This window comes from Oryzias latipes, chromosome 3 (assembly GCF_053564925.1).
Source record: "Oryzias latipes strain Hd-rR chromosome 3, Olatipes_Hd-rR_3.1".
NCBI classification, from domain to species: domain Eukaryota; kingdom Metazoa; phylum Chordata; class Actinopteri; order Beloniformes; family Adrianichthyidae; genus Oryzias; species Oryzias latipes.
In genome coordinates, this window is record NC_136239.1 from 26003884 (window position 1) to 26024809 (window position 20926).

At 41.4% G+C, this 20926-nt stretch overlaps 1 protein-coding gene and 1 long non-coding RNA gene across 5 annotated transcripts in view; one reads left to right on the top strand and one right to left on the bottom strand.

Moving 5' to 3' along the window:
* Nucleotides 1–20926, bottom strand: part of gse1b (Gse1 coiled-coil protein b) — a 167833-nt gene that overhangs the window by 49245 nt on the left and 97662 nt on the right. For 2 of the 4 annotated variants that reach the window (XM_078944534.1, XM_011491857.4), the window contains exon 1: nucleotides 11903–12754. The exons of the other annotated variants lie outside the window; for them this stretch is intronic. In XM_078944534.1, coding sequence (XP_078800660.1) covers nucleotides 11903–11939 — 37 coding nt within the window. In that variant the 5' untranslated portion in view covers nucleotides 11940–12754. Of the gene's footprint in view, nucleotides 1–11902; nucleotides 12755–20926 lie in introns of those variants that run through there. 4 annotated transcript variants of the gene reach the window in all.
* LOC110017710 (uncharacterized) overlaps nucleotides 13293–20926 on the top strand; it is a 33258-nt gene continuing 25624 nt past the window's right edge. The window contains exon 1 of the long non-coding RNA XR_013654864.1: nucleotides 13293–13432. This is a non-coding gene — a long non-coding RNA (uncharacterized LOC110017710). The remainder of the gene's footprint in view (nucleotides 13433–20926) is intronic.

The following is a 20926-nucleotide window of genomic DNA, read 5'->3' on the forward strand; positions in this document are numbered from 1 at the left end:
CCTCCCACAGCTCCTCTCTCCCTTTCCTCTCGCTGCATCCCATTCACACTCCAACACAGTGAGGGGCAAAGATAACACCTCCAAGCCTCAGTTTGGTTGCCAGCGTGTAAAACCCTTCATCTACTTCTGCCCTGCTCTCTGAGGAGGCTGATCAGAAGGAACATGGCAACCCAGACACTTGAATTGGCATCCATGGCTAAACAAGAGTCAAATCACATGTCAAGGATTTGTGGTCATTTTTTTGTTGTGTAGCACATTTTACCTTCCCAAAAAATGTTTGTAAAGGATTATTATTGATCATCAAATTGTATCAAGCATACCGTATGCCAAGGAGAAAACATCTGGGCTTTGCATTTGACAACAGCGATCTAAGTCCAAAAGCCTTACTTTTCATAGAAAGCAAAATGTCACTGAAATCTAAACGGTGTCATGACAACATTTCTATCACCTTTATTTAACCAGGACAAAACTCATTGAGATTAAAAATCTCTGTTGCAAGAGCGTCCTGGCCAAGAGGCAGCAGCATTTGAGCATTTGAGCTAAACCCACAACCTTCTGTATGAAAAATGCACAATAACAGGGAATTCTCTTACAAGTTTGGGATCACTTAACACAATTGATGCCGTGTAGAATCAGAATGGACTGGAAGTGCTAAAGCTGGAATGTAAAAACTGAAATCTGAGTTCAGAAAAAAAAGCTGGAATATCTCTTAGTGCCTTGCAGTACATTTACAAGTTAATAAAAGACAAAAAAAGTTACACCACTGATAAAAGACTGCTTGCAACATCACAACACAGTAATATAAGCATTCATGGATATCACACTTGCCTCCTGTTCTTAGGCCCCATGAGTCAAAGAGACTGACCTCTTGGTTGAATGTCTATTTAAAATATTTGTTTTTAAAAACAATTTTAACAAACATACGGTAGCCGGGCTGACCAGCAATGATGTAAAGTCCCATTTCAATCATCTTTTGATATCTTCTAAAATCATTTCCAGTCATCTTTTAATCGTGATTTTATTATTTTTAGCCAAAATCAAAAACACTGTGTTTTTTTAGGACAATGTTGTGGGCAGAACTGTTGGTGCACAGTAAGCTCACACCCATTTCCAATCATCCCTTTGCTTACAATCTCTTGCTAGCTTACAGCTCTTTACACCCCCAAACCAACATTAGCGGAGCAACAAAAATGGTGAGCATGATTGGAGCCAGATGTCAGCTCGGACATACTGTACATGGGTCTAGTCATCTACAAATGGATGCAGAGCAGGGAGATGATAGCCTGCTGATTGTAGTTTCTACATCCCAAAGACAAGCTTTTCAAACTGCATGTTTTTCGTCTGCCCCTGATTCTCACCAATAAAAAAAAAAGAAATACTCAAAAACCCAGTTTTAACATGTTCAAAACACCAATTTTCACTGGGGCTAAATCTAGTGGTAACACTTTTAATATTGTTTTCCCATGTTTTCACTTTTAAAAATGACCATACCACCCTTTATCCAAACAGACAAATATATGCATGTGTATGTTTGTATATATATAATTAAAAAAAAAGTTTTATGTTTTTTCTGTTTTTTAACAACAAAATGCAAAGTAGGGTTTGACATGTGGACAACTCTATAAGAAATAGTAAATGCTTGCTTCTGCTTGTGCTGTATGTTCTTGTATGAGCTCCACTGGGCTGTTAAAAACTTCCCTTGACAGCGGCTTAACGAAATCACCGTCTTGTGGCTTCTGCATCTGTGTCAACGTTGAGCCAACAAAAAACACCAATCACTAAACAGTTCTGTACCAAGATTCAGTTTACCATTGTTTGAATACCTATAAAGCATTTCATTAAAGCTTGGGAACAGCTAAAGGGGATGCATTAAAATATTTTTTTTCTAACCTGTAAAGTCTTGCATTTTAATTTATGCAAGACGAAAAATAAAAATGTGAACACAAATAACACTGACAAAAAAAACAAAAAAAAACAAAAACTAGGCAAAACTTTGGACAAGCTGAAACATCTAAAAAGAAAGCAGAAGATAAGTAAAAACTGTTTTGCTGTTTTTGCACTGGACCAAATGCACCCACTCCTCAATGTTGAGAATGACAGCAGATGAGAGATCTCATACTGTTTCCAAAGCTGTATGTAATGACACAATACACTGAAGTGAGATTGGCCGTGTCAACACAAAAGAAAGCAACATCTGTCCTCAATCATGCAGACAACAGGTGCATATATTTGTGTGTGTGTGTAATATTTAGTGTATGCAGTATAATGCATATAAAATTTCACACACAAACCATCTGCAGCAGCCCAAAACTGCACTCTGTTGCTACGAACACAGCCCATCTCTTTCCTTCTTCATTGCACCCTCTATTCATCTTGGCAGGATCTCCCCCTGCCGGCAGGTGCACGCTCCGGTGGCAGCCAAAGTGCCAACTTGCCCTCCATATGCCCGCCTCCGCAGTGCCAGCTTACTGTTGCTGCTCCTCAGCAGGATTCAGCTGGCCGGATCCTCCCCAAATCTGTTCTCTCTCCCTCACATCCACTCCTCGTACTTCTACTCCCTCTCCTTCTCTCTCAAAAGCATGCACACTCACACCTCTAACCCAATCATGTGTGCCAGTTTTCCTTTTTCACAAACAGGTGAAGCCCTTTTGGCAGTCTGCCCACATTCCCTTGTTTTACCCTTTGGTGTGCATAATTCTCACCTGCATTTGCCCCTTTTTTTACACGTTGTGCTGGTTTTCTGCAACTCTCATTTACTCTTCTCCACACTCCTCTTTTCTCAGACCTTCTTTGACAAGATGTTGAGAGACTGGAGCAGGCTAACCTAGAGCAAGGCGCCAGGCCACATCAATCACCTCTGGAGTGGGGGGTGACTGGATGTCAGATCAATGCATCAGCTTTCAGCTGGTTTTGTGCTTGGGTTTTTAGGGAAACCCCTTCCTGAACAAACAGCTTGAGGTATGTTGAATGTCTACCCGGCTACAGTAGTGTGTGAGATGGGGAAAGAAGGTTTACTTTCCAGTTCAAACTGTAACCTCAGCTGAACTTTCAGGATTTTTTTTTCCAATTCATTCAGTTTGCTCAAAAGAGGAAAAAAACTACAAGCATACCCTGAGGCTCCAATCAAACAAAGATGAAAAACAGGACTGTTAGGGCTGGATGTGGGATGATAAAATAAGTTCTTTCCATCCATCTTTTTATTGATAGTTAAAAATGGCAAATTGCATTTTTAGAGCACAAATGCCTTCTTCAAAGACTAACATATTGTGAGGAATGTACGTTTTACTTTCACTGCTGTGCTATTTGTTTGCAGCTGTTGAAAGGCTCAAGATGAAGCAGCAATCCTGTGCTCTCTAGTCACTACTCCTGGTTCTGAGGAAGCCATCTGACTGTTATCAACCATCAAGAGTGAGAAAGAGGAATAGCGACCTTGCCTGGAGTCAACTCCTTCATCTGTCTTCTATAACTCATTTCCAATTCCTGCGTGCGGAAAACAATACAAACCAGAACAAGCATGGAACTCAAACCCAAGTGAATCAAGTGGAAGAGATAGCTTATTCATTCATTACACCACTGACTGTGCCAAATTGCACCTCCTGCTAACACAATGAGGTCATCGGCTGTCCGTTCTCAACCCTTCAAACGCTCACATGGTGACACAGGCATGTGCAACCTCATCCATAAACACTGGAGCCTCCTTCTTGCCTCCCCCTCTGGCTTCAGAGGACTGACTGAGTGAGATGAGAGGAATTGTTGACACCCCAAATGGATGATTATCATACAAAACCAGAACAAAAAAGCTGCACATAAACAGAAGGCGGGTAACATATAATCATCTAAAAGGCAGGCTGCACACACTGCCAATAAATACATAAGCTGGTGAAAGTCTATAAAAGTGTAAAAAGGAACATGGATGAGACCAGGTGACTTTAAAAAAAGCAGTGTCTTCTTAAATTATTTGCTTTTTTAAAATTTAATTTCTTGTTTTTTATTTTTGACATCCCTATGTCTAATATTGGCTTAGACTTACCAACCACACCAAAAACACATCACTAACAAATCTGCTTATTTTCTGAAAACCTTCAGCATCAAAGAAACCTGTTTTCCATTAAAGTCTGGAAGTTGCAATTGTCTGTTTTTAGGACAATCTTAGATAGACCCAGAAGCTAGTGAAGATTAGCTCTTTATTTCAATTCTAATCTTATTTATTCATCTAGTGTGCTTTTGTCACCTCTGACCATGAAGAGCAGTTAAAAATTGACTATTTGCTCTAATGTATTTGCATTTTTAATGTATTTGTCCATTCAAGACACAGTGACTGTTTTTTAAAACAGGTGTGGTGAAACAACTTCTAAGCCTGGGGCCTGTTTCAGAAAGGAGGTTCAACCAACTCTGAGGTTAAACTTGAACTCTGAGTTGGTCAATCGAGAGATTAACTACTCTGAGTTTTCTGTTTCAGAGAAGATGATCGGAGTTAGGTCAATCAACTCTGAGTGGACTGATTCGGAGGTAAGTGTGCGCACCGCAACTATAAGAAGCCATTATCAATGGAGCGCAGATATTACGAGTCACCATGGCAACTGTGAAAAAAAAAGAGGTCTGCGTATTTTTCGCCAGATGAACTTGACGTGCTGCTGCAGAGTTACAGTGAATATGAGCACATATTCCGGAAGACAAGCAACACCGCTGCATCTGCAAAACAGAGACAGTTAGCGTTCAAGTTTGCATTTAAATAATTGTTATAAAATATTGGCTGTTATAACTTTTTAAATAGCGTAAGGTGTGAAATAAAAAAATGGCGATATTTAGGTGTACTTTTGAAGTGTTATTCCTGGTGTAATTGCATGAAATGCTGCATAGTGTACAGAACCAATCTGGGGAAAAATGCATTTAACGTCGGTAATGTTTAGAGGACTTCTTTGTTAACCTTCCCTTTTGCAAACCTTGGTCAGTTTAATATTAATACATGCAATTGTGTTTTTAAAAGTGAGCTTATGTCTACCCTTGTATTGATCAAGTGGTATAAGTTTATATGGGATTAAGAAAGTAAGCAGTACTAGCAAATTGTGTTTCCTAAAAGTAATTGTTACATTAATCTAATTCAATGTCCCTGATTTCATTTTGATGTAGATGCAATCCTGCAGGAATTAAAAGAACATGGCAGCAGCTAAAAATGAAGTATAAAAACATAATTCAATCAGGTCAAATTTGAGCATGTCATGGATGTAGGCTTTGTTGACAATATTTGACATATGAAACATCTACATAGCAATACATATCTAATGTTGTTTTCATTGTATATATGTAATTGACTGCAACGAAAAACGGTAACGCTCAAACAAAAACGTATGGAGAAATGACAAAAAATCGAGTCTAGGTCTCAAAATCCTCGCACGAGGTAAATGTAATTCTCTACGAATTAATGCAGCCTCCTCGTCTATTGGGTCCTCCAAAAAAGGACAAGCCATTCTTGTCACTTAGACCGTCTCTGTGTGACGGAAATTTGGGCAATGAAGGTAAAAGCGAAAAATACCGCTTCGTCTTTAAAAAGGGGAGGGGACCGGCAGAAACCTTGAGTTTAGAGAATAAAACCTGCTCCCGACCAGGTTAGGTTCACAGCGTAAGTAACCATGGACACTGACTCCGAGTATAAGTTACCTCTCTTTCAGAAACGGGTTTGACTTACTCTGCTTTCTCTGGTTTAACAAACCTCCCATTCTGAAACGTAAACCCAGGGTTTCCCTGATTTCAGGGTTAACGCACTCAGAGTTTACACTTAACCTCCTTTCTGAAACAGGCCCCTGGTCTGGACATGAACAAAATAAGCCTGCTGCCCTGCAGAACAGGGTCATTTACCAATATTTTCAGCTATTCTAATCTCAGTTTACATGTAGAACACCGCAACCAACAAACATTCGTGTAAGGGAGACAATCTACTGTGTCAGGTTCCTAATATTAAGTAAATATTTCTGTCTGGTCCAGAATTATGAAAAAAAATAAATGACATTTTTGAGTTGGGCAACATAAAGAGATTGTTATTTCACAAAGATATGTATGATAATTTTGCCAAAAAAAAGGTTTTTATTTCAATATTACACTTATATCTTTTGTGTCAAATACCTGCAATATGTGTATGCACCAAATAGGCTGAGTTATAGAGTTTCAACCCTTAAAGCAAGTTAATATAACAGTAATTTATCTGTATTTTATATGTTTTTGCTAAGTTTTTCTCTACCTTTCGAAGTAATCTAAAACGTAAAACAAACTATTCCAACTATTATCATGAATTTAAAATAAATTTAATTTTAATGTAAATTATGGGCAAAATTATTTGGACAAAGAAAGCTTTAAACTCATGCTGTCAGAAAATATGCTTTGAAAAATTACCCTTTCTGCCTAACAGAGATGTATGTGCAGCATGTACCGTACAGTCATTCTATAGAAAAATCCATATCCTTGACGGTTATCTCATTGATTATGTGAAATGAATAAATAAACAAATAAATGCATGTGTGTGGGACTATGGCCCCAGCCAGTCTGGAGCGGTGGTCTGGTCCGGAGGTTTGAAGCCCATTGAACACAACTCTAATCTGCAGGAGTCAGAGCTTTGTGTAGCTTGTTGTTATAGTGCTGCGTCAATGTTCCCACAGAGACCCTGTTCAAGGACTCGCATCAGTGCTGCAGACAAAAATCAATAAAACGCTCCCACCTTTAAAAAAACAAAAACAATTTATGTCTCTTCATAGCTGTATTTCCCCATATTCATTAGGTTTTGTTTCAAAAATGTATTTAAAAACTAAGTTTATTACTCTTTTTTACTAATTATTTGCTTCACAAAATCACACCAAATCAATCCCACAAGCAGCAAAACCTCCATGTTTTCCCCCTGTTCATTCTCAGGTCAGTGTTGTGCTGCTGGCGGTCAAAAGATGCTTAGAAACCAGTTGAAGCTGATGCTTTCTGATGTTGATCTGCAGCACATCTCTGAGCATTTAAATACACATCTGGCATCTATGTGTGAGGGCTTTTGTGTGCATGAGCACAAACATGACACCATCAGATGTACAGAGGGTTTAATTAGAATTCTCTTTAGTATAATTTAATTAGAAGAAACAAAGGAACATGAAGACGATTAGAGCTTAGCTGTCTCTGGTGCTGAATTGATACTTCAGGATAGAGGTGACAACATGCGCACAAGCATAATATGCACACACAAAAAGCTGGGACATGTGGGTTCACGTACTCTTTGCTCCTCTTCTTCACACGGGGGGTCATAAAGCCTCAAAAAGACTCCAAATCGAAAAGCAAAAGTGAGTTTTCCCCACTGCAGCGCAATGTTTGATGAGAATTGCAAATATGATACACAAGAGCTGCCAAATAATGCCCCAGTATATAGACAACCTGTAAAGAAAATATTTACCAGTCCACTCTAGCATTTTTATGTGTGTGCTGCCCGGAGCCGCAGAGGAGCAGAGCAAACAATTCAATATACAAAGCAATGGAGTGGACAAACTGCTCTGCCTTGGGGTTAAGCTGACAAGACAAGATTACAGACATAAAACATCTTGTTTTTTGTTGTTGTTTTTATATGAGGCTAATCAGCTTGTGCTCAGGCGAAAGTATTTAATGCCACAGAACATCCAGCCATTCCTATCCCAGTATTTAAATATTTTCTAGCTTTTGCAACAAAACTGGCTTCATTCCACAATAAGATAAAATAAAAATGATTTTGGAATACTGACTACTATTTCACACAATTTTATTCATAATTCACATATGCCGCCTGTGCATGGTTGTAACTGTCTTTTCTGTGGGAAAAACGTATTTAATTACATCAAGTTTTCCTAAGGAAAGGGATCTGGTTGCTCCTATTTTTTGAACATGGTTTTCCATAGAAGCTAATCCCATCATCGCAAATACTCTCATGTCAGACGATGGGTAAAGCTTTTACATAAGACGAGAGACTGTGGGACACATAGATTACCTCTATTTTGTAGCAGTTTTGAATTATGGTTATGTGAAACCCTGTGCCAAGTTGTTTATGTTTTGCATTAGGTTCTAAATATTAATGTGTGTTTTTGGACCTGCACAGACGCAGGAAGTGATTTACAATGCAGAGGCCACAGGTGTGGAGGGTCAAAACTTAACAGACCAGCAGTTTATAGGAGGCAAGCAGGGCAGCTGTTGAGATGTGGCACCAGCGACCTTTACAGACACTATGGGGGCGGGGCTTCCAGTGGACTTGGGTGGAGCAGATGCCACACTGTGGCTGGGTCATAGCTTTTATAGCAAGGGCAGAGCAGGGAAGAATGAGTGGTGGAGAGAAAGGAAGAGAGAGCTGGTAGTCTATCATTGTGACTGCTTTACTGCTGCTACTGCCATCTAATGACAGAGCTGTCAGAGCATATGGAGCGGGAGGGATGGAGGGACGGCAGGACTATGAAGCAGAAGGGGGATAAAATAGATAAATGGATGCAATGATATAGTAAAGTGAGGGATAAAAGCATAGAGGGAAGAGGAAAAAGATGCAGAGAGATGGGTGACACATCGATGGACGCTGTACACAAAGCGTAAGATGCAAAAACATGATTTGAAAGAATTTAATTTGAGTAGATGTTAGTCAGGAGCAGAGAAGAGGAAGGATGTTGTAGTTAATTGGATATAATGATTTCACTGCTGCAGAGATAATCTTCTTACATAGTGTATATTCCTATTTTACATTTAACAGTGAGAGTCATGGAGCTGTTCTCCAAATACACATAAGATTTTTGTATTTACAACAAAATTGCCCGAACACACATTCCAGCTTTTCTCCCTCAAATGAGCACTTGATAATCATGAGCAATTAGTCCACACTCTGATCTGGGATTAACACTGGGGATGCCTTACACACATATTGATTAACCTGGTCTGAATTTGTCTGAGAGGGGAAAAGGGCGTTTTGTCCACCTTGTCAGTTTTTCCAGAGATTGATTTTTAAAGTGAACCAAGGAGACATGATGAGAAAACGCCAATGCATTCAACTAGATTTCCTAAAAATATAGTTATCGGTTTGATATTTATTTACATTTTTCATAAACAAGATGAATTGAAGAGGACAATACTTTTCTTTATTTACTCAACTGTAAATTTACTGTCATCATACCAAATAGGTAAATATCTCAGCTGTTTTATTTATTTTTTGCAACATTATCTTGTTGCAAACTTGGCAATTTTCTTCTCCAATATCGTTTCTCTTGTTCGCAAGATTTGTACAAGATTACGGAAACCTTTAAATGAAGTGAATGACAGAACAAATACACTATACTCATACAATTATCAATGTCAACAAGAGCAGCTTTGATGAAACAGCTGTACACTTTGTTGCAGTAGATCTTTATTCACCGTTTATTTGCGTGCTTGGTCTTAAATACTTTTAATTGGACCTGAGAAGTCATTCAAAAAGAGCATCACTTAAAATGTAGGAAATTAGACTGGTCAAGAATTTCAACAGTCAGAAATGGAAAAAGCCAGTAGCAGTAACATTGAACCTGCAAGGGCAAGCCACAAGCTCCCTTCTCATCCCCATTTGGATGCATCAGCTTGCAGACGAATAAAACCATGTATGTCTTTGTTTTCCTCGTCCAAGCTGGCACCTGGCTCAAAACTGTACAGCTGGAGATCTCCAATATTGCTCGCCATTTTTGCTGCAATACTTATGTTAGATTGGGGGTGTGAGGGGCTGTAAGCTACCATAAACAGATGGATGACGGGAAGGGGGGTATGGGTTCACTCCGCACCAACAGCCCTGTCCACAACTCAAAGGCGAATTTCTAAATTCCCACTGAACTATGTCCTAGAAAACAACACAGGTTATTGATTTTGCCACATAATCATAATTAAAAGACCACTGGGAACACTTCTAAAATAGATCAAAAGGTGATTGGAGTGGGACTTCAAGTAATATACCTAGTGAGCAAAGCTCCTAATATTTCAGCTACATCTAGAAAACAAATAAAAATTATCTTAGCTTTGTTAAAATAAAGAAGGAATGTAAGCTATAAATGAAAAAAAAGAGAAGTCAAAGGTGAGAAGGAGGCGTACTGAGAGAGTGACCCTGACCCATCGTCCATTTTGATGTGCTTGCTCCCTGCTCTGCTTACCTCAGCTGAGATGTAAATGCAACCTAAGTTCAAGTGCTTCTGCTCTCCACCTTCATCTTCACACCAAATGCTGTTATTCTCTGCTAATGCAGGTCTTTCTCCACTTTGTCTGCTTTCCTTCTCATCAAAACTACCCCCAACCCATTCTTCTTTATTTAACCCAACCTTTTTTTTGTTGTCAAATAATCATGGAGAACTAGCATGTGTCTGACATGGTCGTCAAGGCAACGGTGGTTAAGATGGGAAGGCAGGCGGGGCTCATTCAGTGACTGAATGAAAGAAGGGGGAAGAGAAGAAGCAACCCACAGTGCTGGGCACACACACACACACACACTCTGACCTTACTAGCTTTGGCCTCTGTCACAAAGAAACCCCTCTCTCTGTGTCTCTAATCTGTGTGGTTTCTCTGCTGCAGGCTAGGTGGGTGTCGGAGGTTTAAGGATCACAGGGAGCAGTCAGTAGAGCACACACACACACACATCCACACACTCAGAGAGTAACCAAGAGTGGGTCAGGGTGGAAAGGAAAAGGGAATAACGAGGATGAAGAAGGAGATGGGAGAAGTTCCAAGGCGACAAACTGGGAAGGAGAAGACCTTTTGTCTCAACCTACCTTCCAGCGTCTTCTCATCATTCCAGCTAATTCCTGTTGCTCTGTTTAATTTAGGCATGCCATACCTTGAGTCTCAAGAGCACACCGGTCAGAGGCTTTGACACATGTAGAAAATTGCTGCATTGAGTCCTTTGTGCCTCTCTGCAACCCCTGACACAAGCACCTCTGTGTGTCTCTTTCAGTCTTTATTTCTCACACAGCAGGCTCTCAACAGCCTTTACCAGCAAATATCCATTTCAAAATGCTCCCTATGAAAAACAGAGGTGGGCTAGCACGACACAGAGAGCATGCTGAGGAAAGACACAGGTGGAGAAAAAACGTGTTCAAAAAGCTGCAATTGCTTGAAACTTAGAAAAAACATTTAAGTGTCACTGATTTTCCACTTAAATCAGATACTAATGTGGTAAAACTCTTGATAATGTCTGCCACAAAACCAGTTGACTGTTTATGTAACTGAAAACAGAGGAGTCTTTTGGACCATCTAGTTAAAAAAAGGTATCTACAGGCAATGGCCATGACCTCATTAAGGACACAAAAACCCAAAAATAAAAAAGCCTGACAGCAATAAATATTCTTGAATACAGTAAATTAATATAAACATATAGAGCAAGAGTTGAGTTAAATGGAATTTGTAATGACTTTAGATTTTAAACTGTAAAATTTAAATCTGCATTAATTTTTTTCCTCTTTTCTGTCATATCGATAGTCCTCTCCACAACCTGCTGCAGGTCAGTCATAAAATGTACTGAAGCACCAACCAGCGGCAGCCACAGCACACGCTCTTCTTCAGATAAACAAATCACTCATGCAACAAACAAACATTTGCCACTTTCTTTCCTACAGATTGGGAGGTTGTGCTAAAACAGGACATCTCTAAGCATCCATCTAAACCTGATGACGTCTGTGGTGATAAGAGGGTGAAAGGTTAGAGAAGCAGAGGGAGAGTTGCTGTCACAAAGCGTTAGCAGCATTGATTATTAGGTTGTAACCTCAGGAACCATTAGAACAAAAAATTGTGTCTTCTTAAATGCAACTGAAAGCTTGTCTCAGTTGCTTATACATCTACCACCATACTTTTGCAAACTATAGTTCTTTAGGTATAAAAACACAGGCATGCACAATTTGACATCACATAAGCAGCATCTTACCTGGCAGGTAGTAAAGTGGTGCTTTTAGTCCAAACATTGTTACACTTTCAGTGTCATTAAACAGGAGCAACAGCAATCCTGGCTGACCTGGACAGAGGGGCCGTGCCCTCGCAACCGCCCAGAAACGCGAGTCTGTGTGGTGCCGCTCCTGGGATTCAGCCTGTCATTTCTGCTCTCTGGTCCTCGCTAACCAAGCATGAGGCTGGGGCCGCCCAGCCGGCCAAGACACACACATGCACACAAACCCTCAGACAGTTACACAGACATGCACAGACTGCGCAGTGCAAGGGTCAACCCCTGAGCACGCCCCCACTCTTGACCCCCTTGCTGTTGCCCCAGATCCCCTGGGCAAAAGGTCACACACTCACAGTCCGCTTCTAAGTGGCAGCAGTAGGCAAGCTTTCTGTAGGTTTTTCACACACGCACACACCCAGACAATCGGGACAGCCTGAGGAAGATGTAAAAGCAAGCAAGCCCGGTCCCAAGAAGAGGTAAAAGAAAGAAAGAGGGAGTAAAAACCCAGAGTGGGTAAATCCCGACGATGGACGAGAGCAGTGACTGATCCCTGGAACTGTCTTTTATCCCTCTGTCCAAGAAAGATGATCAGAGGAGAAGCGGCTCTGCTTCTTCTGCTACCTCTGCTGCTATCTCTCTTCCCCTCTTCCTCCTCTCTGATTTTCTCACCCTCCCATTTTTCTTCTCTCGCTTTCGTGGCCGAAACAGAGAGAAGGAGGTGGAGGAGAGGAGGAGAGAAAGAGGGCAGAATGAACTCCCCCCAGGCAACAACACGACCAGAGAGAAAAGGATGCATGGATGTGTGTGCGTGGTTGTCTGCACTTGTGCTGTGTGTGTATGATGGGGGTGGTGGAGCAAGAGAAGGGATAGAAAATGCAGGAGTGCAGATGATAAGGAAATACCAGACAGTGCTGATGCTTTCCTCAAGGAGCAGAGTGGCTGTAGTTCAATTTGGAGTCAGGGCGACAGCTGATTGCACAGCCCTGGTGACAGCGAGAGGCCAACGACTATCAAGGGAGCATCTGTTCACACTGTATCAGACAGTAGGAAGGCATCAACCAAAAGCTAGTGCAGTAGGTGCAGCAGGTCTTCAAGAGAAGCTCACAATAGAACAGCCGTGTATTTGGAGGAAGAAAATATAAAAAAAAACCCGCCTCCGTTCTCCACTTTGAAAATGAGAGTCCCCGTCTCTGTCTGTGTGCGTGTGGGTGCGTTTGTGTGTCCGTCTAGGAAAACTTGGCTTGTGCAGCCTAGTGCACAGACTGCTCACCATGCTGTGCCGACACCAGACTATTCCCACCACCACCACCAACCCTCTTCACTCCCCTTTCTCTCCTCGTGCGCACACACTTGAATAAACACGCAAGCATCCTGTGCTATGCCACCGCCTGCTCTGCACACAAACCTGACTGGGAGGGTGGCAGTTGGGGTGAGGAGTTAACTATCCGCTGGGAAGCCTCCACGGCAAATCACGGGAATAGCTGGAGTGGTATTCAAAAAAGAGACACAGGACAGGTAAGGTCTGGACAGTTATCCCTGTGGGGTCACTACCTCTCCAACCTATTCTATGAGGCTAAGTGGGGGAGCAAAACAGAATACTGACAAGAGTTTAGTGAGGAAGCGGAGGGGGGTTATGTTGAGGGGGTATTATGCCTTCACGAGTACTCGGAGAGCAGGTAATAAAACCCAAAACACGCTTTCACAATCACTACAAGCCAAGCGAGAGTGAGTGGGTGTACGGAAGGCATGCTCCCTGGCAAATGAAGCAAATAATCGCTAATAGGTTTTGATTAAAGGTGGAGACAGAATGAAAGAGACACAAAGTGGGGAGAGGAATGATCGAAATCGAGATATGGATGGAACAAGGAAGGAGTAGGGTTTCTGTAAGAACAAAGCCCCTTAAAATAAACGAGTAAATGTTTAATTGGGACGCTGTGCCAACAGTGTGTATATTTGCAAGAAACAGTTAAACATGTTCACGTTTGCCACAACACTGTTGCGTAGAGCTAAATGTGTGCAAACAGCCCACATTGCCATTGCTGCAAGGCATGCGCGTGCTTCCGGGCTGATTTGCACAGGTGTGTGCGTGAGGTGGGCGATGAAGTGTCTCGCACCTTGTGAGACAGGTTGGTGGGTGGCATGTCTCCCTGAGGCAACTACACTATAGAGTCTGATGACAGACAGACAACTTAAAATGCAACATTCAGGTTCTACACAGTGGACAAGCCAAAGGCAAAAAAACAAAAACAATAAATTTAGCCGTTCTCAACAAAATATAAGTCTTATACATGAAGTGTAAAAACCTTAAAAAAAAATCTGTCACATTTTTGTACATTCAAATGGTTCCTTTAAAATAGGATTAACTCCAAGTTTTATCAAAATTGCTCATCCCGTATTAAGATTATTTTGTGAAAGTGATCTTTAATGCTACGTTCACACTGGGCACTTTACGCAGGTTCAAGAATGCGCTAAACGTCCATTCTTCAACGTGCGTTTTTCAGCATATGGTGTTCACACTGGATGAGCAGGGAGGGGGGTCCTCTTTTTCTTTTGCTACTGTTTACTAGTGCATGTCCACCGAATACAGTTGGAAATTTCAAAGTTGTACAAATCTCGCTCCAGGTTTTTTCTTTTACAGCTCATTTATGAAAGTCCAGGAGTCATATAATTCAAGCTGGGTACAAAATTATTATGATTGCTTTTCAAACGGTTGGCACTTCCATGAATTAAAGGGGACACAATCCATTCCTCACTGCCAAATCCGAGTGCCTGATTGGTCAAAGTTTAACCTGGTTTAACTTTCAACGCGCGTTCAATGGCCACACGTTTGGTACGACAGTTGTTGAAACTCAGGAATGCAAAAATCTTAAATGTGAAAGTCCAAAACATGCATTTATGTGCATTTACATAGACTTTTCATTGGAAGTGAACACGCGTTGACAAGGGCGGCGTGAATGTATCTTGAGGATTCAGTTGCTGCCTATTTATCACAAACATTTACATTGTTTTTTCTTTTTTTTCAAATGAATGTAAATCAGAATATTAGATCGTTTTCTTCGAAGACCAAAAAGGGAATCTATAATCTCAAACTATTAGCTTACCAATGCTGTATAGGGAACAGGGAATGAAAAATATAACTTATTTACTTTTCTATTCAGATGCTCATTGAGGGATAAGAAATACTAGACAATAGCTGCTGCTCTCTAATATTTAACAAGAGGATCATTCTTTATGTGGATGAGTACACTGAGTTTAAGGAGAGCACATGCCTGTCCTTGGACAGAATTTTCAAAAGAAAAGAGGGCTCCTTAAGGTTCACAAAACATGTGAAACTGCAAGATGTGTGTTTAAAAAGTGAGAGGAAGAAGGGAAAATAGGAAGGAACAAAGGAGAGCGTTAAGAAGGATAAAGCAGGAAGTGGGGGACAATCCAATCAGCGGACAAAAAGACAAAGAGAGGACGAAAGAAAGACGGAATTCACACGTCTACACAGAACAGGCCAACTTCCTGTGAAGCCGCTATGCTCTTTACTTCTCTGTGTACATACCATTATTTTTATTAAAAAAAAGAAACAAGACAAGTAAAATAGATTAGCAGAAAGCAGGATGCATTCTTATTGAATTGGTGGGGTTTTCATTCACAGGTAAATAACTAATAAAGCTTTAACCATTCTTTGCAGACTGTTTAGCAACCCAATACAACCTCATAGTTGGTGCACTCTAGAATGTCACAAGAACTATGTTTCTGGGATATATGTTTTAATTGATAAAAGAAATATTTATGTTTTTTATGGCAAATTAACTAGAAAGAAAGTTAAATGACAGCAGCAGAGGCTTTGTGATATAATTTTTCAAAAAGAAAATAAATGTATTGTTTTCATCATGTGTCGAGAAAAGAAATTCCCATCACCCTTCATTCACCCGTACTTGCTGTAGCCTGCACCCACTCCACCATTACACACCCCCATTTAACCTGACCTCTCAATGGTGATTAGAGGCCTGTGAAGTGTGCGAGCATGTGTGCGGCTGAGTGTATCAGTCTTTGTGTGCAAGATGCTTCTCTCCGTATGCTAATCACAGCCTTGCACTGAGAATTAATTTGCAAATGTGTCATTACCCATCAGGCTCAGCAGCAATAACCCTGCAATTACACAACTCTCGCTTGGCCAGCTGAGCACCGTGCTTGCATGCCGGCAAATAGAGGGGCACAACCGCGCACACACATGCTGCTTCCCCAGGACAGAACAAAAAAATGATTCAAAATGAAACATGAAAAAGCAACATTCAGCCTAACTACTAAGAAGAAATACAAAACCTCATTGTATTCAAGTGATCGCATGTTTCCAGTTTAATCACAGATCTTCACCTTTGTGTCAACAGGGAAGCAGTCAAGGTCAGCCAAACACTTTCAATCACATCTCTTTCTGACCAATATTATTTGGGAGTGTGACTTTGTTGTGAATTGCAGTAGCATCACGCAGAGCCTTCAGATAGCAGATAAAGCAACTAAGTAATGTTCATGTGTGTGCAAGAGTTCAAGCACTCACCTAAGGTGCAGCCATGGTAAGATGTGAAGAGTGCAACAGCAAAGAGGGGATGGAAAGTTGACATGGAAAAAAAAGAGGTGGTTCGTTTTTTAAGTGATGACTAGAAAATTAAAATACATGTTTTTTTATGCATTTTTAAGAAATACAATTAACAGACTGATAACGCAAACCTTTAAATAAAGTAGTCCTGAAATTAACACTGTTGTCAGTACTCTCCTCCAGGATTATAAAATGATATTGAAATATTACTTACATCTAACGTCTGAGGTTCCATACTGTCGCCTTACTTCAGTTACTGAAATATTTCAGAAAGTACCTCTGTATTTCACAATAAATATAACATTACTGAAGGTATGTTTACTCAGTCAGTGGACACTAGATGCACACAGCTGGCCTTAGAAGTAAATTTAACCACAAAATAATCCTGATGTGTTTATAGCTTAACCACAAGTCTGTGTAGGACACAGGCACCAATCCTACAAGGGCATACACTTATCCAAAGCAGGCTACACATCTGTCACTAATACTTCACAACACTTCTCTGACACTGGTCCTGTCACGCAGCCCAGTCACACCTCTTGTGACAGCAAATACGTGTAAATGGACATGTGTAACGCAAATTCCTTACAAGCTCAACAGGCCTGACCTTGAACTTCAAATAGGTCAGTCTACAAACAGCTGGTCATTATCCGAAACACTTTTAACAGTGAAAAAAATGTAAAGAGAAAAGAGCAGACATTAATAAATGGAATGAGCTAAAAAAATAAACCTACAAGTGAGTGAATTTTGTCTTTTTTTTATGGACATGAGCAAACATTCCTTGGCAATAGGATAACTTTTAGTGACTGCTTTATTCCCCAGTAGGTATTGCTTTGCTCCCCTGGAGTTTCTTCCATTCCTTTTCAGGGTTAGGGTTAGCACGCTCATGTATTGATCAATGTGCCTGCTCATCTGTGGCTGAAAGGAGCTTCCATGTTGTGCAGAGGCAGGTGCTTGGGTGATGGTTTGTTGGGGCTGTACTCTTTTGGGCTAGCTTTTTGGGGCATACCCAAGACCCTTGGTTGTACTTCTTAGGTTTCACATCTTTCTGCAGTTCCAGTAGCTGGCTGACCTCTTTGCAAGCTACCGTGTTCTTTGTCTCCAGCCTCTTTTTTCCTCGTCTGATGGTTTTCCTACACCCAAAAATCTCAAACATTACTGCTGCTAATTGTAGTCGGCTATGGTGATTCCTGGTCCCCAAGTTGACTATGATATTCAATTTGAGGTCAGGTGCTCTTGTGTAAAGCTTACTTAGGCTTGCTGGTGGAGCTTGGTACCCAATCTTGAAGTTTGCAGAGAACAATTTCTCCCCTCTGACCTGTCATCCTGGCTCCCCCCTTGCCGTAGCATTTGGTCTATAGGTCTTCAATCCCTAGCTTTGATTACAGTTGCTTCTTGGCAGTTGTTTTGATGTCACCCTAGATGTTGTTCCCATATTTTTTTCAAAGTAAAATTGTAAAAGTTCTCTATTTTCATATCTTGGCCATGAATATCTTGTTCCAGAAGACCCTATCTCACTAACCTGACCTGGTTCCCCAACAGCTGGTTTAGACCTTGTTAACCAAATCAAATCAAATGTAGGCAATGTAGGTGTGATATACAGTATATATAATAAATATTGTTTGTGTATATAGTATATGCATGTTCCATATTCAGGTCATCATTTGCAGAAACTAGACAGCAAAGAAATGTTGTGGGAGAGAGCTGACCAGAACCTGTGTGTTGTCTTATCAAATCTCCTCCCATAACTCCTTCTGGCACACCTGCTTTCTAGGACAGACAACAAGGGCTCCTGTTCCCTGCTGAGGGAATGCATCTTGCTACTCATCTCAACTCTGATAAAGCTTTTTACTGTCAGCCACTCTCCCACTGTACCTGCATCCTCCAGTACTTTTGTCTCAACATCAAACACGTCTGATCTGCCACTTCTCAGCAAGTTCCGTTGTTATTAGACAGGAGGGCATAGAACCAGATACAAGGTAGGGAATCAGAGTGGAACGAAAGAGGGAATCTTCAAGAGCACAGCTCATTTGATTAACAAATAGGTGTGTACATGTGCCCTGTGTTTTTTTTCAGTCTTTTGTGTATGTGTGGAAGGGATCTAGGTGGTTGTGTGATCTCCCAGAAGCAGGTGCTAGGTATGCAAACTAAACCTAGGAAACCCAGGAAACAAATGCATGCTTTAGAGAAAGTTTCTGAAAAGAAGCTTAAAGGCACACGTTCACAACTACAGGCAAACATATATTTATGTGCATGTGCAATATACTTGATTTAATATTTAACTACATGCATTCACACAGGGTTCCATGCACACACACACACACACACCCTCAAACACACACACAGCTAAAAAGCTGTTGGCACTGTGTTTTTCGCCTGACTTGAGCTCTCCTGTGACATTTCCTCATTGGCTTGTTTGTCTCAATTATCCCTGTTTATTGGACAGAGATGGTTAACCCATTAACTTACAAACACGAAGGAGGGGGGCGTGAAAGAGAGAAAGCTAGGGAGCACTGGATTATAGTTCAACCTGCCTGAGGCGAGTTGTGAATCACGCAACTGTACAAGCCCACAAACGGGGATGTGGCGCCATGCCAAGCGAGCACAAAAACTGTAGGCAGCAAAAAGCAGCTAAAGGGGCAGCATCACCCCAGCACCTCAGGGGCCCAGATTGACCTTCACTACTCACCGCTTGTGTGGATTTAACACACTATCCTGCTATAGGCTTCGGATTTATGTGTGTGAGTGTGGTAAGCATTGGGCAAGTGCATCATTACATGAGCCAGCATATGAGCCGGTAGGGTTTGCATGTTGGAGAGCAGTGTGTGTGTGTGTGTGTGTATACAGAGGCTGTCTTGCCCTATGTCAGACCTCTGCTGTGCTTGGTAAGTGAGGCGTGCTAATACTGCGTGTGCTCAGGTTTCACGCATCAGCACACAGTCGAAGAGACTTACCCGAGGTCACAGACTGTCAAACTCTCCTCCCCTTCTCCCCTCTTTCCTCCTTTGACTCAATCCTTCCTTTTTTCCCACTAAATACTTTACCTTTAGCTGAGCTTTAGCAGCCCTTTTTGCCTGTCCCCTCCCCACTTCCCCATCACTCTCTTCCCTTCCCCTCTGCATCTTCTCCCTCCTCCTCCTCCTCCTCCCAAGAGAATTTCATCGTGCTCAGTCTTTTAGTATCTTTCATGTCTTTTACCTGTCAACAGAAGAGAGAATGTGCGAGCAGCTCCCTGACAAAGGAAAAACACCCTTCTGTCATCTCAGAAAAAGCTGCTGGGTGGGGGTGGGGGGTGGGCAGATCGACAGGAGGACAGGGGAAGCAGATAACACAGGAAGCAGAATAAAAAGGGAGTTGTTGAGCAAGGACGATAGAAAAGCGAGGCAAAGGGAGCGTGGTGCTTTTAATTTGTAGAAAATCAGTGACTTTCCTTTGAGAGGTGTCAAAAAGCCTTAAACGACCATGGTCCCTCCACTGGCCTTATGCAACAGGAGACAAGACACTTTCCATCAGGTATGAAGTATCAAACTCACTCTGACAAATACTCATACATAACCTCTTCAGCTTCACTATAATGCGAATGCCCGGCAGCTCAGTTCAGCTCTACCACACTCCACTTTAGTACCAGCAGCACACATTCACATGGGATTAAACTCTAAGCCGTACAATCCAATAGGCACCTCACTCAATCTGTAGCTGCCTCTCTATTCCATACCCAGTGTGTGCTTGTGTGTGAATCCTTTTTGCCCGTACTAATCTGCTGGCACAGTCCCCATCCTCAACGTTACCCTCGTCTTTGTATTATTCTGGGATTAGCTCCTGTGTTAGCCTACCCACAGTCCACTGCCTGAGCTGGAGAGAGGCAGCCATTTTAGAACAATGGCTATTGATGAGACACGAAGAGGCTCGATTGGATTAATCATTTCTCTCTTCTTCTTTATCTTCCTTCACCACTTTTTCAATTCTTCTCAGCTTCTCTCCACATTTTTTTGCATTGCTCTTCTCTTTATAGCTCAACAACACAGAGATTTCACAGTTTCTCCCTGGCATTGAGATGAGGCTGTTAACGCCCCCTTTGCTGGATAACGAGCACAAATAACAGGCTGCCAGTTTACGAGGGCACTCCAAGGTAAAAAGTAAACATCTAATTAAGAGCAGACTTAAATAGCTTCTAACTGCTTTTGTGTGGCAGCACATTTAGCAATACAGTATTTAACAGGTAGGCCCCTCATTGATCAGGCCAAAAACACAGCCTCTGACATTATCCAATTATAATTAGGAGAAAGAATATAGCTTAGGCAAAAGAAAACTGCTACAGTAACGAATTAGTTGTCATCTTTTGGGTAACGGATAACAAGGGTGGACAAAGTGGGTGTGACATAAAAGCAGAAGCACAGAGAGGGAGTCACAGGGGTGAATCTCAG